The sequence below is a fragment of the Microchirus variegatus genome (genome assembly GCF_963457635.1).
Source record: "Microchirus variegatus genome assembly, chromosome: 7".
In the NCBI taxonomy this organism is placed as follows: domain Eukaryota; kingdom Metazoa; phylum Chordata; class Actinopteri; order Pleuronectiformes; family Soleidae; genus Microchirus; species Microchirus variegatus.
In genome coordinates, this window is record NC_139808.1 from 5,037,686 (window position 1) to 5,055,944 (window position 18,259).

An 18,259-nucleotide genomic window follows, 5' to 3' on the forward strand; every position below is an offset into this window, starting at 1 on the left:
CACAACCTTCCAGTTGAAAGACAACACAACTAATCCTCACTTTTTAAAAAATACTTTTACTTCTAATTACTTAAGTACATTTCATATTAGACAAGGATATCATACTTTACCCTTTAAGGTACACACCAAGAAAAAAGCAAAGGAAAAATTATTTCTTTGCGGTTTTTTATTGTTTTATTTTACTTACTTATGATGACAATAATGAAAATCAATATTGTTATTATTTTAATATTTTTTAATTATACCCTACAATATTTCAGATACAGGCCTCTATTAAACGGTTGAGATGTCTGTTCATAATAAACCTGGTTTGCATAATTCATAAAGTACAACGTTCAGAACAAGTGACATTAAGTGTTAGTGAGTTCATGCATTTTTTCAATGAGATATAGTGACTTAAAGTGAGGTCGACCAAATGGTTGAGTAGAGCCTTAAAGGGTTAAAACACTTTATTCAGGAAAGGGGTTTTAAAGGGTTCTCTGGGTCAAAATGGTTCTTACTGGAACCATTAGTGTTACTAAGAACCCTTGAAAAGCCCTTTCTTTGGGAAAGGGTTTTTCAGAAGCACATGGTTCCAGGTAGAACCTCAGCCCTTGTAGAAGAACCCTTATTTCTAAGAGTGTATAGCAGGCAGCTTTCCTGAAACAGTAGAAACAACTTTTACCAGATAGTTTGTGTTGTTTCTAATCCAACAGCACAGAAACAAGCAGACTTAAATTGTCTATATATTGACATTACATGGCTGCTTCTACGTTCTATCTTGCTTTTTGGGCCTCAATAGCCTTCTGTTTTCTACATTTGCTTTAAATTGGCCTCTTGGTAGCGTTAGGCCATTACAGCGACCGAGTAAGTGTGTATAATTGTGGATCAATGGAATATCTCGCCGTAATGCATTTCCCTTGACATTCCCCTCTGGGCTGCAGCCCTCAGAAAATTAACAATGTTAATAATACGGCGACGGAGGGGGAAAATCTGAAATGATTAGATGTGTTTTACTTTGCTGCTGATGGAAATGTGGTTGAGAGGGAATCAGGGTCAGGGACAGACTCGCTCTGCAGCATGACTCGGTGCTATTTTTCCAGGCTGTGTGGTCAAAGATTCAGGGGAGCTTGTCAACGGAAAACGAGCGAGAAAGAAAATAGGGGAAGAGAGAGAGAAAGGCAGGAACATATAGACGAGAGAGCTGCAGAGTGGTGGGTCGTATCATGTACATTTGCACCAGATAGCCTTTTTTAAATCACATCAAGAATGATAAAAAAAAAAATAATAAAATAAAACGACCTGCTCGGCTATTTTTGGTGCATGTTGGTGGTTTTTGAGTAATCTAAGCAACAACAGGGTGCATTTCAGAACATGCTTAGTCACCATACAAGAAACTTACTAAATTTAAAGGTGCATTATGTAATAAATCTAAAGCAACTGGCCATAAAATCCTCCTAATATGTCACAGAGACTCAGGAATAATGTTCATATAACAAACTGAACTCACCGACAACAACAGTACAGACAAAATATTTGCATTAAAAAAAATATTTTGCAGACTGCAAATCATGTTTATGATTTGAAATCATGGTTTGGCATGTGGCGCCACCTACCACCGTCTACCAATGATTGCACTCAGTAGAGTCTCAGCTGCCCGAGCAACCGCGGGTTGCCAGTTACGTCAGAAAACGAAAACGAAAAGACCTTTTGAATTTGACTGTAGTAACCGTTTTTGGCCACATTCTTACATATGGCACCTTTAAAAAAAAAAAATACATATATATATATTATTACTGAGACGTTCTAATGTTGCACATTGAGATTATTATCAAATTTTTTGGGAAACAACATACTGAAAATACTCTTTATATACTTGTACAGGGCTTTACATACAAGCATCAGCTCCAGAAAAACACTGAAGTCCATCCACTCCCAAACAAACCCCAGTTCACCGCCTTCATGTTGTATACAAGCCAGCGTCTGTCCTGTAATCTCCCAGTCTGTCAGGGAGCCCTGTGGCCACCTAATGACCCCGACAGGCGTCACGCGCGCAATTGCTCAGGACGGTGCGCAATGACGGCAATGACAAGTCTACCTTCAATATCTCTTTATACATACTTTGTGAAATGACAGGGACTTTTGGAGGATTACTGTGCTTTTGACTGGACACTTCAGGCTTGAGACAGGGCTGGATGTTTTAATTGGACAGAATAAATTCACAATCACACCAGGAAGGAGTTGATTTTAGACTTAAATCAACTCCTTAAATGATTTTAGACTTTTTAGACTTAAAATAAAACACCAACACCACACAAATCATCAGGCAGACTTAACATAATCTCAGCTACATTTAATTGTGAGATCATATTGGTTGAAGTTATTGGTTTCAGAGCTTTTTAAAAAAGAAAATGTTATTTTTACAGTCAGGTTTGCGATCTTTGTGATTTTTAATTTCATTTTGAAGACTTGGATTTGACTTTAAGGACTTAAAAGTTCACTGTATACCAGTAATACTTTGCAGCACGTTGTCAAATTGTAATATGGTGTTTCAAAAAGAGAACCTAGTCCAAATTTCCTTTTTCCAGACTACTTTGTTGTTTCTTCTCCATTGTTTAATTTAATATTTTGTCTGAAACTATGATATAACAATTAAGTTTTTACATTTCCTATTGAGCAAGAACAGGTTTTTTTCCAAGTCTCTGGTTTAGTTATGGTGCAAAAACCGCAAAACACGGTGCCGTTCAGCAATATTGCAAAAATAATTATTGCAGATTCAACCTCCTCCAATACAGCTATGGAGGCCTTTTGTCCCCAGGTCCTGGGGGCAAACTGGGGCAATGTCAGCGAGCAATCGAGGCCAGCAAAAGGCAGCACGAGTGGCCTCGGAATCAGAATCAATCACAATCTGGTGAGTGGATCGTCCAGGAAAGGAAAAGTCTACCTTCTGGTGGAGTTTAAATACGATTAATTGCTGCCGAAATAGAGAAACAAAAAAAACAATACGTCTTTAATCCACGATCAAATAAAAGATTAAGTTGTCATTTTTTATCATTCACACTGTGTCCGGATGCTTCCTGGATTATCTCTTGTATCAATTATGTAGGTTTTCTTGCTGTTTTTCCTCTCTTTCTCCGTTTCTGTGAACACCGTCATGGGCAGAAGGTGCTGAGGTGAGCTGGACCACAGACAGCAGACCACCACCCTTCTGTCCTCCCCTCCTCTGGTTTAGACATATTTAGTCACTGCCCCCAGACTCTTGACAGCAGCTGGTGCTGAGGTTTGGGTGGGAGCTCATTACTCCTTTACAAAAAGAAGGGGAGGGTTTTTTTTTTTTTTTTTAAAGGAGTAAATTGAGGTTTTCTTTTTTGGTTACTTTATTTCTTACGGCAGATCCCCACTCCACGCGCTGTGTGATCTGTTCCATGTGTCGTGTGCCACCAGCAGCCTCGTGTCTCGTCCTCTCGCTCTGGAAACAACTAATCATCTCCTTGATTTGACGCAACTGCCGCCATCCTGTTCTGTGTAGAGAGATACAATTAAAATCCTTCTTTTTCTTTTTTTTTTCTTTGCCATTTTCCACAGCACGTGAAACACATTCTAGGTTGTAGTCATTCATAAAAATGACAATGTATACACGCTGTGTTTTACAGGATTGATTTAATTCATCCCATATAATACCCTCTTGCACACCGTGTCTTTACTAGAGCTGCAACTAACGATTATTTTTGTTATCGGTTAATCTGTCGATTATTTTTCTCGAATAATCGTTTGGTTCACTGTTAAAATGTAAAAAAAAAAAAACATTGATCAGTGTTTGTCAAACCTGGAAATGACGATGTCTTGTTCTGTCCACAAACCAAAATGATTCAGTTTTAGTGATTTCTTTGTTATATGGAGCAAAGAAATGAAGAGAATATTCACATTTAACCCTTTAAGGTACTACTCAACTATTTGGTCGACCACACTTTAAGTCACTATGTCTCATTGGGACTTTCGAAGGTTTCGAAGACTATTTTGTTGACATGTTATCGTTTCTGAGGAGTTGTTGTACAGAATTATGTAACTTAATTCAACAGAAATTAGTCTTATAAGGGTCAAATACATTTGTTCAAAACTCTGCTCTACCAAACAGTTGACTTGTCATTTTATGGTAAAGGTAGAGAAGTTAGCTAATGTTGGTGAAATTAGGGGGAAAAAAGGGTTAGTGTTGTTAAAATGATTGCTTTAATTTACTGATCAAGAAATTGCACAGACTGTACCTGGAATATTGTAGGGTCTAATTTTGTATATATATATATATATATATTGATTGTTGTGAATAAAAAATGCAAAGAAATTATTTTTACTTTACTTTTTTCTTGGTGCGTACCTAAAAGGTTTAAGAAACTGAAACAATCAGAAATCTTGTTTTGATCATTAAAAAAAGCACCAAACCGATTATCAATTATCAAAATAGTTGACGATTAATTCCGTTTCAGCTCTGATCTTTATCGTCTTTCTTTTTTTTAGTTCTGCGGTTCCAGCCACTTGCGACACAAAGCCTCCATCATCTCCCCGGCTCTTTTACTCCTCACAGAGAATCATTCAAAAGTTCACATTTGATGTCTTAGTGCCATAACGATGTGGTTTTTCAAGGGGGGGGGGGGGGAAGGAGGACGACGAGACGACTGGAACTATCGTTTATTTATGAAAGACATATTGCACGGCAGGAGAGGGGTAATGTCTTAAAGTGGGTCAAAGGAGTAAACGTTCGCCTGGCTGTGTTCTCTAGACGGGCGACCAAGAGTATCGGGTGTCCCCGTCTATTGAGTGATTGTGTGGAACAGAAGCGAAGTGTTCTCGACTCGCGTTTCCTCTCCTGCGGAGGAGGACTGATGTGACGGACTTCCTGGTGATACTGATCAAGAAGATGGCTTAAAGGTTAGAGAGGACAGGAGTTGCGGATTAACGCCGGACACACAGAATGTCCGACCTAGTGCTTGACATGATGGAAAAAAAGTTACAGATTTTGGATGCTGGAGCTGGAAAAAAAAGGCTGACAGAAAACAGTGAAAGGAGTGGGCAGGGCATAGAATACATAAATAGAATGACATTATAGGTAAAATAAGCAGGTCTTACCTAAAGGGGACCTTATTACTTATAACCTAAAAAACCCCTAAAATCAAAACAAAAAAGGCCAAGCCGCACCATATGTGTGCAAGAGGAAGCTCATGACTTCTCTTCTTCAGACCACCCAATGTTTTACCCACACACACTCTGCTGAAAAACACTGAGACTGGAGCAGGTTTCAATTGACCAGACTTTCACGTTGTTATTCCACAACGTCTTGGAACTCCATGTTTAATGCTCGCAGTTAATCTGTTATTTTATTATCGGGGAGAAACACCAAACCTCACAAGTAAAACAGGAAAGAAATAAAGGTACTGTAGGAACGTAGGGTTTCGCTGGTCAAGAAACTTTCATCAGGAAGCGAGATTGTGATTTTTTTTTTTCTCCTCAGTTTCGTCTCAGAGATAAACAAAGTCTCCACACGGACTCGTGGAGTGCAAATGTCGAGTTTCTCCCAAAGCTCATGGCACTTTGACTGAAAATAAAGAAGAGACCTTCCTTCCCCCACTTTGCCTGAAGCCACAGCATGTGGTCTACTCTGTTGCTGCTCTAAAAATGGCAGGCGGGCGGCCTCGGGAGAAGCCCAGAACAGCCTCCACCGTAATGGCCGCGTGGGTGTGGCCCCTCGTAGATGGCTTTTGAGGGGGCCCCTCCCGGACGCCCGCACCCCTTGCCAGCGCCCAAGGGCTCCAGGCTGCCTGACCAGAGACACCGCGATGCGTCCCACGCTGAACCCAGGCAGAGCCAGGCTAGGGTGGGCTGGGCTGGGCTGGGCTGGGCTGGGCTAGGTCAGGAACCAGGACAGGATGCACGGCGGGTTTTTTTTTATTGCAGGTTCCTGCACTCCTGCCCTCTGCTGGGGTCACAGAGAATTAAGGCAACACAAGGTTGTCTGTGGGAAGAAAAAAAAAGATTTTAAAAGTATTGTATTTTTGTTTTTCATGTATTATTGATCTATTTATCTGTACCTTAGTATTTCTTGACGTAATAGTGATACTCTCAAATACAAAAGTGAGGTTAAAATATGAAAAAAAACACGAGTTATGTAACACAATATGACATTTATGGATACGCTTATACTGTATATTGTCATAAAACAGTATCAAAGTGTTCTTTTTCCATTATAGTCTACTTTTTAATGTTATATTATATATAGCAACATGACTTGCTTGTAATGGCCGATTACTCATTTGACCACAGTCACATTTGAAGTAAAAATACAGAATAAAAGAGGAGACACTTCACATAAAACACAGACAGTCATAGGTGCCTGGCAAAGACTGACGCCAAAACATGAGACGCCAAAACATGAGACGCCAAAATGAGCCGGTAATCTGTCTTCACTGGCAATTTTTTGCGCTTGTTTTTAATGTGGTGAAGAAAAAGGCTTTAATCCCGTAAAAAGATCTCTGACAGGTCAAACAAACACAATGCGATTCCACGTATGTATCCTGTGGAGGAGAAGCCTGTCATTGACAGAAACATACAGCAGTAACAGCAGCAGCACAACTCACAGTCAAGTGTTGAATGAGGCTTTTGTCGTGTCTGTATAAAATGACTTGGTCATAAATGTTTAAAATTTGAAATTGTGGTTTGTTTCATTATATTACACTTATTAACTCTTTAACCCTTTTTTTTTTGTTTATTTTAAGCATCAAGGGGCCAGAAAAGGCCAATTTTTCCAGAATAACTTTCTTTATTTAGAATTAACCGCATATTAAAATAGCGTATTAACAATTTAAAAAGTTTTATTTAGAAAAAAGAAACACTGTAGTTGTACACAGACACCAGATTTTGAGTGTTAAATTTGAAATTTTAACAATATAACACATATTTAAAATATCATTTGTTTGACTTTTTGTCTCAATGTGGAACCATGTACAGATTTTTCCCACACTCTTAGAAATAAGGGTTCCAAAAGGGCTGAGGTTCTACCTGGAACCATTTGCTCAAGTGTGTTAGGGTTTGCCAGTTTATTATTATTTTATACTGACACCAATAAAATAAAACAGCTCTCTCTCTCTTCCCTAACTAAGGGTTCCAAAAGGGTCCTTCTAGAAGGGCTGAGGTTCTACCTGGAACCATTTGCTTCAGAAAAACCCTTTCCTGAAGAAAGGGTTTTTTCAAGGGTTCTTGGTAACACTAATGGTTCCAGTAAGAACCATTTTGATCCCGAGAACCCTTTAAAAGCCCTTTCCTGAATAAAGGGTTTTAAAAGGGTTCTTGGTGGAACCCTCCAAAAGGGTTCCAAGCAGAACCTTTAGAAAAAGGTTCTACCCCGATCCAAAAAAGTTCTCCTATGAGGAGAAGCCGAAGAACCTTATATGGTTCTACTTAGCACTCACTCTATCTCCTCTCTGGTGACAAAGACGCTGATTTGCCAGGCTTGCTGAAACAGCGTGAGGGAAATGACCATAATAACCATATGTTGATTTTTGACGTGCAATTTCTCAGCTTTCAGATAAAGTTGCAATTTCTCAGCTTTCAGATAAAGTTGCAATTTCTCAGCTTTCAGATAAAGTTGCAATTTCTTCCAAAGGTACAAAACATTGTGTAATTATGGTAATGCAAACGCTTGGTGTTAAAGGGTCTTAATTAATACATGCTATGTTATTTTTATTTAATCAGCAGGACAGGGTTTTTTTCTTCTTCTAACAGACTCGGATATTATTCCTGCACCTGTATTATTACTTGAACAAGATGCATTATAAGACAAAATGTCACTGTTTCCACTGGCTGATCTCATGCCAGTAAATACTGAAGTTATCTACAAATATATACATTGGTAATGCAAGACTTTTGCAATATGACACTAATAACTTGCAGGTTTATAAGAACATATATACAAAAGTGGATGAAGAGACTGTGTTTTAGCGGGTAAAATCGATAACATCTTGTGTTGCTCAGTTCTCACCTCACACCCAGAAGTCTGTGACTTTTTAAATTAGGCTCCAGCAGCAGCAGCAGCAGCAGCAGCAGCAGCAGCAGCTCTCTTTGAAAGTCTCTGCACATCTGTACGGCAGTGGCCCGGGGGGGGATGGCGGTGAAGGATGGTTGTCGGTGCCTTAAATAAAACGGTTAGGGATCGATTATCTTTCCTCGTGACGTGAACTCCCGGTGTCATTTAGTCCACTTTTCAACAGCCACGATGCGCTTGAGTGAAGTGAATAATCCTGCAGGGGGGGTAAAAAAAAAAGGCAAATGCGACAGTGACAGTGAGGGAAAATAAATATATTTAGCAATAACAAAAAAGCACGAATCGGGATAAAATAACATTTAATAACACACTTCAGTTGCCACTCCTTAAAGTAACAACTCTCAGACGAGTTGACGACTGAGTCATCTTAGGAACTTTAAATTTAGCAGACTTCTTTAAACACCTAGGAACTCGCCCATTTTACAGTTTCACTGGTTAAAATGTTAAAAAAAGGGCTGTATTTTTGGTTGATATCTGATGAGACGCATGTTTCTACAAACACCGTAAACACTGTCAGTGCTATAATTACTAATGATGAACGAGGGCTAAATTAAATAGACAATTACGTATGTACGAGAAACTATTTAGAAAACCGCTATGGATAAAAACCAATACGTTGGCACCTTTTTTACTTCTTAAATTACAAATACTGATTCATCCAATGTTTGAGTCTCCTCTTGACGACACATTTTAGCCTATTTGTCTCATTTGATGTCGCTTAAAATAAAAATAAAAACCTCCCATGTTGAAAACCCGTGGCCTTCATTATACTGTGGTCATCTACCATCATGCCATAAAGGATTTTTCTGTCAAAATAAACATTTTCGACACAGCCTGGATGCCACACCACACTTTGATCTTCAAATACACTCTAAGAAATAAAAGTGCTAAGTAGAACCATATAATGTTCTTCGGCTTGTCCTCATAGGAGAACTCTTTTAGAGGGTTCCACCAAGAACCCTTTTAAAACCTGTTTGTTCAGGAAAGGGCTTTTAAAGGGTTCTCTGGATCAAAATGGTTCTTACTGGAACCATTAGTGTTACCAAGAACCCTTGAAAAAAACCCTTTCTTCGTGACAGGGTTTTTCAGAAGCAAATGGTTCCAGGTAAATCCTCAGCCCTTGTAGAAGAACCCTTTCCGAACCCTTATTTCTAAGAGTGAAGGATTCTAATAAACATGATGGCATGGTCACAGCTGACAGGAGCAGCTGAAGTAGCAACGGTGGCCTGATAAACACAATCCCAGACTCAAATACGTTCCTAATACCCATAAGGTCTGTCTCTTTGGGAGATGAGTGGAGCCGTGTCACCATAGACAGTGTTTTGCTGGGACAGTGGTTACAACTCAGTGATGTTGACACTACTACAATAAAGAAAGTAAATGTTTTTAAATAGATGTGGCCTTAGAACTATTTTCTACTTAAAGGAACACTTCACCGATTTACATTTAGCTATTTAGCTATTACTAGATGAGGGTTAGTTTTTTTGAAGAATTCTGCTTCCCAACCTCAGTTCCCCCTAGGTCGAAAAACATTGGTCCGAGCCTTGAAACTGCTAACGCTAATTCTGCACTTTTTAGACCCACCCGTAGGGGGACGGGACCTCATTCCCAGAATGCAAACAGTGTCCGCCATCTTTGCTAACAGTTACGCTAACAGCTAACAGGACCAAGTGTCACTGGTGGGCACGTAACAAAAAAAAAAAAGAATGAAGATATGTCTCAACTCAGGGGAAAACTGAGGTTCAGAAGCACAATTTCCCAAAAATTCTAGCCCTATTCTAGTAACACAAAGTCAAATGCAAAACGGTGAAGTATTCCTTTAACCAAGTCAGTTGCCACAAATATATGTATATAGAAGTGAAGCTCTGGTGTGTCCTTGTGTCCAATAGGACAGAGGATGGTGGGACTGGGAAGACAACGAGACTGATGCATTCTGGATGTTGAGGTTTTTCCTACCTAATAGGTGAGGGAATCTTCTACTCTTAGAAATAAACGTGCTAGGTAGAACCATATAAGGTTCTTCGGCTCGTCCTCATAGGAGAACCCTTTTTGGCTCCAGATAGAACCTTTTTATAAAGGGTTTTAAAGGGTTCTCTGGATCAAAATGGTTCTTAATGGAACCATTAGTGTTACCAAGAACCCTTGAAAAGCTCTTTCTTCAAGAAAGGGATTTTCAGAAGCAAACGGTTCCAGGTAGAACCTCCGCTTTTGTAGAAGGACCCTTTTGGAACCCTTATTTCTAAGAGTGAAGCCATTCTATGAGATACACAATCAAGTTCTATTCGATGTCCACGTTCCAAGGAGAATTTCTTTTCATAAGAAGGCCTGAGCTGCTATTTTAAATGCAATGTGAAGTGGTTCTAGTGGAGCCAGAAACAACACCCCGAAAAATGAACAACATAATAATACAGCTGACATCCACTAACCATGTGTAAAACATCACTGCGCGGGTTAAGCCGTGCATGTAAAAGCGCACATGTGACGGTAATACGAGCCGATCTGTGATACGGTGAGTGATAACAGGGCGAAGTCAGACACTCACCTCCTGTTTTAAATCAGCAGGAAGGGGATTGGAAGAAGGGGATCGCGCTCGCTAGGTTTGCCTTTTTTATTGCTTCTCCCCTTTGGTTTTAAACAGATCTGCCTGTTTGTGGAAGTGTGGCTCGCGGTCGGCTCCTCAGCTGGCGAGGCAGCGGTGTTTAATTGCTCTTTGTTGTGGCAGATTGGAGGGGTGGGGGGGGGTGGAGGGGGGGGGAACTCTGTGGTCGTTGCTTCACAATGGCGCGTTGGTTTGCCAACACACACACGTGCACATGCACCTATTATGTGCTATGCATACTATGCACACAAAAGCATAGATCAGCATGCAAACCTAGATGCATTCAAGTGCGGCCAGAGTCGTATATATATTTTTTTTACTTACCATTCACTTTACCTAATCGCTTTATAACTGCACGACTTAGCGATGTAACAATACTCGTTTTATCAGGGATTAACTAAGTGTTGGGGGGGGGGGGGGATAAAGGGAGGGAATTACAGGGAGCATAAACAGAAGCAGCATGCTTTGTATATTTGTGCTGTTCTGTGAACGGCCAAGCGTATAATTATCACATTTCCAGGGAAGAGCTGCTGAATAATGGGTCATGGTGGGTGTAGTTGTAGGGCAGTGGTGTGGTGTGGTGCCCTCCCTTCATTCAGCCCCTCCCGATGTTTGTGTAGGGGGGGGGGGTTTAAGTGAAGAGAGGAACCTGAAAACATCTGATTTACAGTTGTCTCTGCGCGAGCTAAGCTGTTCTTAATCATCACAATGAACTAATGTTTGAATAGCGAGCGGCAATTACACGTCGCTCTCAACCAAGATCACATTGTAGCGTGGATACTCCCCCCCCCACCCCCCCAATCCTTAATGTGCTCATAACAAATTACACTGTAAATCACATGACTTAAACGCACTTCTAATTTCCTCTATCTTCACTCGTCTCGGGACAGAAAAAACTGTCTTTCTTCGCCTTGTTTACTTTCCCCCCCCCCGCAGCCCCTGCACGTGTGTGTTTACCCAAATCTAAATCTTGCTTTTGTGCTCAACTGTGGTGACATTTGTGTATTTCTGTGTAGTTTACTCCTACAATTGGTGGAATGATGTGCTCCTCTGCTCTCCTCCTCCTCCTCCTCCTCCTCCTCCTCCTCCTCCCCCTCCGGGAGGTTCTTTTCCACTGATGCACTTACTGTAAAGTGTTCCCTCTGCCTCCATCGCTGACCACATCAACTTGGCCAATCACTGATGACTCATTATACACACATAAACAGAACAAAGCACAAACAGTCATCTCAGAGTTACAGCATACGTTTACACATGCAGCACAGCAGCGTCCCTCGGTTTGTGTGTGTTTTTTTTTCTTTTTCAACCTACCACCCCCCCTCCTCTCTTTCTGCCCTCAGTGTTTCTCTACACACACACACACACACACACACACACACACACACACACACACACAGAATGGATGTGGGCAGAATGAACAGAAACGCTACGCCACTGTAATTTTTGGAAATGAAAATGGAAACTGGCACCAATTAGGGAAACCAATAAAGCAACCTCAGTTCCACAGGTCTGCCAAGTGGTCGAGGGGATTCGACGAGAGAGGATAGAGTTACATCCAAACCTTTAGGTTTGACATCCAGATAACATCATCCCATTTTATAGCGTCGACGCAATGACATTTTTCTTGCTACTACTAAAGCGAGACGTTCTATGGAAGCACTTTTGCTGATTTGTTCCACTGAAGATGAGCTTTTCTCTCTTGTTGTTGTTTTATTCTCTTACTATCTCACACATCACAAGACAAACTCAGTCAGTCAGCCCTTTATTACGTAATCACTCACCGTTTTCCAGATTTAAAATACTAACACTAATACTAAGAGCAGGATAAAACAATACACGTGTTCTGTTTTTGGGAATTAATTTCGTCAGCATGTTTTGATTTAGTTAAACACTTACTAATTGCAAACCCCTCACGGCCGCTGTGAGTAATTGGTTCCTGCACAGGGTTGTCTGTAAAGAAAGGAGAGGGGAAGGAGGCAGATGGGGAGGTGGGGGGTTGGCAGGAATGTCGAATCCCTGCCACTGTTAGACACAAAGTAATAGGGTAATGATTCCCGTGGCCCTCTGGTGCTGATGTGGTGTTGAAAGAGGGCGACCTGGGCTTCAGGGGAAGCCACTAAACACTGACTCATTCACTCGCAGGCACTCGTGGGCTATGTGGCCCCCTCGGGAATCACATGACATCAGGTCGACACGTGCACACAGGTATGGGCTTTTTAAAACACTCATTAATCACTATTTAAAGGGGACATATTATGCAAAATCAACTTTTTAATCATTTAAATCCTTATATTTGGGACTCTGGAGGTCCTATCAGTCAGCAAAGTGTGAAAAAAAAAAGAGGACTCACTCGTGTTTTTGTGGTCCTTCTCAGTCTAAGCACAGGAGATAAAACACGCGAACACTGGGACGTGACAATGCGCTAAATTCCTGGAAGTGTTGTCTCGCGGAGCTCCGCTTTGTCTGTAAAACATGCAAGAGCACAGGTGAGGGCAATGGTATCCAAAAACCTGGAAGTCCGCGAATAGTTCTAATAGTTCTTGGCTCCACAGTGCAGCACAGAGTTCTACACAAACTACCAGCCTCAGAGGATTTATCTGTCCAGTGGATACATGTTATATATGATGACAATGTGCCTGCTAGAGCCTGCAAATGATCACTTTTCCAAATGCTAACTGCTGTTAGCTCCCAGTAGCCTCTGTGGCTGATGTCATTTCCCATCTCTTAAGTTACGTTTTACTTTTTCTTAAGGTGGACTTTTAAGGTGGACCTAAAGAGATACGACTAAACAGAGCGTTCTGAACAGGGCTGTTTTGGCAGGGTGGTTGAACTGCTGTGGTGCCTCATCCTTAAGGTATTTTGACCAAAGCATGTCACAGACATGTTCATTAAGACACCAGGGAGCTAGGTTAACTTGGAGAAATAGGGTATAATATGACCCCTTTAACTTAAAACAGCATAAAAACACACAAGAAGATAGAAATAGAACAATTAATAACACTTGAACAGATTGGTTAATACTTTCCCCAACTGAATAACATGCATTAATGTCTGTATCCTGATTTTATTGCCTTGAAATTCTGATTTTTCCTAATTTATTTGCAGTATTTTCCCCCCCAAATGCCACATATTTGTTATTTTATCATCATTCTATCGTCGTTTTATATCTAACTGCAGAGAACTGAGCTGTCTTAGCCTGCATCATTCACACACGCGTGCTTACAGTAAGTATGCGAAAACATGGCGAGATATTGAATAGGACATAGTACAGTATATATGCATGACTTCCACACCAATGAAAATGAATCTCAGCACTTTTCATCAGATAAAAGGAGTCAAATTTAAGGATTGTGTTGAACTACACATCCATATGGACGTGGTTATAACTATATCACTATTTCCACAGAGACGTTGAATATGATGCATGAATATGCACATTCACAAACAAACCCTCTGTGTTGTCCTGTTATGAAATGAATCACGCACATTTACGAAAACAATTTGACTCCAGACAGTAGCTTGTTTTTCAAAAGGGGGAAAAAAAAGTCACCAAAACCAGTGGCTCTCTGTGAGGAGAAGCATTTAGCTGACATTTTTGCTTCCTTTATTGCTGATTTTTCTTTCCTCCTGGGCTGTCACTCCTCTCTTCACTCATCCCGTTCTATACATCCACTCTTTCCTGTCTCTCTTTTTTTTTTGTGCCGTCTTTCCATCATCCCCACCCTCCCTCTCTCCATCCCTACCACCCTTCCTCTCGCAGTCTCGCTCTGGCCTCGCCGTCGTCTCCCTCTCCCTCTCCTTCTCAGTTGGACTCATGTGGGACTGATTGAGCTCGAGGATCCAGGACCTCATCAAAGGCTGAGTGTGGTTGAATGCGAGCAAGCCACTGAGGCTCCAATCTCGCACTGGTTAATGAGCCTCCTCTCCCTCCCTCCTCCCTTCCTCAGCCCCCTCCTCAGCCCCGGCATACCTCCAGCGGCAAGCTCAAACGATACAACCAGCCCCCCCCACCCTCTTTCTTCTCTTTTTCCTTTTTACTCCTCCTTGCTTCCTCCTTCCCCGAGCTCCTCCACACTCCAGCAGTCTCATATAACACATCTCTCTCCTTTTTGACGCTACCTCTTTCCGCTCCTTCATTGCCAACGCAGCTTCCTCCTGTCCTCTATAATTCATCTATATTTCAGCGTTTCAATCCCCCAAATTTCTTCCCTCTCTCTTTCGTCCCCCAGTCCCTGAGCTCTCTGTCAGCCACAGTCCCTCCTCAGGCTCGACTCCAAACCGAGGCTGGCGTCTGTCTCTCTGTGTCCGACCCCCTCCTCTTACCGCCACCACCACCGCATTGATGATACATACACCCTCTCACTCTCTATAGCTGTGGACCGTCATTTTAATCACTGCACACACTCAGGCGCACTCCAGCCACACTTTGTGCAAGTGCACACAAACGTGTGTGTGTGTGTGTGTGTGTGTGTGTGTGTGTGTGCAGCTGTGCACAGGTGGGCAACTTGTACGCTGCTAAATTTATCCACATGTGCTTGTAAACACACACACACACCAGCATGAATAATTTATCATTTCCGTGTTCACTTTTGTTGTTGTGAAGCAAGAAAAGCAGGACACAGAAAAAGTTCACAAAGTCAGAGGGTCAAAGCGACCACTTTTCATTCTTTTCCAGATGTTTTTCTTTGTTTTGGTCATTAAAATTCAACAATGACATTTAAAACCTTTGTAGGAAACCACTTTAAAGGTGTGCAAAAGCGTCTGGCTGTACATGATTTAAATTCTAAAAGCACGAAAGGCGCCGTGAGTGAATAAAAACACATAAACGAAAGGGATTTCCTTTTCATTATTAAAATGATAAAATATTTTAATTAGCAAAGGTTTCACCTGAAAGAATCAGGTTTGCTTGTACTTCACTGCACACTGTTGCAAAAATAATCTCATTATGTTGAATGAAAGGTAAGATTTTGCAACTTTCTGCCAGTGAAACTATTTAATGGTGCAATTTATGGCATTTCTGTAGACAAATTATTATTTTATTATGTGTTTTGTGCATTCATTTAATTTACAATTCCCCTGTACACTCTTAGAAATAAGGGTTCCAAAAGGGTCCTTCTACAAGGGCTGAGGTACCTATTTGCTTCTGAAAAACCCTTTCCCGAAGAAAGGATTTTTCAAGGGTTCTTGGTAACACTAATGGTTCCAGTAAGAACCATTTTGATCCAGAGAACCCTTTAAAACCTCTTTCCTGACTAAAGGGTTTTAAAAGGGTTCTTGGTGGAACCCTCCAAAAAGGTTCTACCTGGAGCCAAAAAGGGTTCTCCTATGAGGACAAAGAGGAACCTTATATGGTTCTACTGAGCACTTTTATTTCTAAGTGTAACTGTAAACCGTATGAGAGGCTCAGAAACAGCTGCTATGCTTGTGATACACTGTAAATTAAATGCAGTACACATACTGAAGTAAATGCTAGAATATGAAGATTAAAAAGCAGTATTTCTTCGCACAAACACACATCACTTTAAGGTTTTTACCATTATAATGTATGTGTTTTTACTATATTTTTCTCTTTTTTAATTTCAGTACATATCCACGTATTGTATCCTGATTTACAACAAAACGGCTCGGTGTGGGGAAAAAACCTGAGGCAACAAACAGTTGAACGCGAGTTGCCACAAGGCCGTGAAAAAAAAATTCCCTGCGTATCATAACTATGCACCAATGAGTTGTGATCTAAGTAAATCAAAATGCGAGGTGTCATTTTCACTCTGTGACTGCGGTTAGGTTGTTGTTGTAGAGAAATACGTCAAACTTGCCGCACACTATCGGTTTGGTGTTTGAGACACACGGTCGTCTTTCTGCAGGAAGCCAATTTCACACACACAACATCCAAGAGTGTCACATTGTAGGCGACTTCAGTCAACTCCTTAAAAACGAGTTAGCTTTAGCTGAAATAGCGTCAAGAAAGAATATATGGTTCAGTGTACCACCAATTTGCACCGTTATTCCTACTTTCACATTTTATTTACAGCACGCTGCGTCATCTGCATTTGTTTAACTGTTTGCTTGTTGCCAGTCAGTGCCCATGTATCATCACCTTCGCACTCTGCCTCACACTATTTTTGGCCCGTCTCCCGTCTTTGTTGTGTGCGGTTGTCTGGATGAGGCAGAGGGAGAGGGCTGGGGTTGGTGGTGGTGGTGGTGGGGGGAAGACCAGCAGTCAGACCACTGCATCTGCTTCCAATTCCTCCCTGTAGACCTCCCCTTCCATCTCTCGTCTCCTCTGCACTCCCCTCCTCTCCTCATGTCCACCAAATTGCCCATTAGACTCGATATCTATCTGCCCACCTGCTTGCGGTGTGTGGCAGCTAGCTAAGACGGCGTGGCAACTAGCTAAGATGGAGTGGCAGCTAGCTAAGACGGAGTGGAAGCTAGCTAAGACGGCATCGGAGCTAGCTAAGACGGCATGGCAACTAGCTAAGATGGAGTGGAAGCTAGCTAAGACGGACTGGAAGCTAGCTAAGACGGTGTGGAAGCTAGCTAAGATGGAGTGGCAGCTAGCTAAGACGGAGTGGAAGCTAGCTAAGACGGCATCGGAGCTAGCTAAGACGGCATGGCAACTAGCTAAGATGGAGTGGCAGCTAGCTAAAACGGAGTGGAAGCTAGCTAAGACGGGACCGTACCTATGTTCCCCGGGTCCTATGTTCCCCGCTTTGTATGTGACCGGGGAACATAGGACCCTTTCTCTAACCCTAACCCTAACCCTACCCATTTTCAAAAAAGGGTCCTATGTTCCCCTGTCACATATAAAGTGGGGAACATAGGACCTTTTTTGGAAAAACGGGGAACATAGGACCCGGGGAACATAGGTACGACCCCACTAAGACGGCGTGGCAGCTAGCTAAGACTTTATCTATCCTCCAGCTCACGCCAATCACACCAGTGGAGACCACTTCAAACATTTCATGCTACTGTACATCTACTGTCTGACAGCTACGTACACATCATTGATACGTTCTTGTATCTTGTATTTATTTGTCAGAATAACGCTACGTTCATCGCGCAGCTGAAAAAACACAGCTCGTCAACGTTGCACCGTTACATCTGGTTTTACCCAAAGGTACACTAGCGTTCAAAAGTTTGGGGTCACTTAGAAATGTCCTTCTTTTTCTTTAAGGAAAAGTGCTTTTTTTCAATGAATATAACACTAAATTAATCAGAAATACACTCTATACATTGTTAATGTGGTAAACGACTATTCTAGCTGTGTTTGAAGGCTATTGGATGATTAGAAAACCCTTGTGCAATTAAAAAAAAATAGTTTTCAGCTGTGCTAACATCATTGCACAAGGGTTTTCTAATCATCCAATAGCGATTAGCAAACACAATGTACCATTAGAACACCAGAAATAGGCCTCTATACACCTATGTACATATTCCATTAAAAACCATTTGCAGCTAGAATAGTCGTTTACCACATTAACAATGTATAGAGTGTATTTCTGATATATATATATTCATTGAAAAAAAGTGCTTTTCCTTCAAAAATAAGGAAATTTCTAAGTGACCTCAAACTTTTGAATGGCAGTATA

The 18,259-nt window shown here is 41.3% G+C and overlaps 1 protein-coding gene across 1 annotated transcript in view; it reads left to right on the forward strand.

Moving 5' to 3' along the window:
- Positions 1-5,722: 5,722 nt before the first annotated feature.
- igsf8 (immunoglobulin superfamily, member 8) overlaps positions 5,723-18,259 on the forward strand; it is a gene marked incomplete at both ends in the record, with an annotated part of 30,014 nt that continues 17,477 nt past the window's right edge. Inside the window, one exon of the mRNA XM_083892610.1 lies at positions 5,723-5,879. Within this exon, the coding sequence (XP_083748736.1) occupies positions 5,723-5,879 (157 nt within the window). The remainder of the gene's footprint in view (positions 5,880-18,259) is intronic.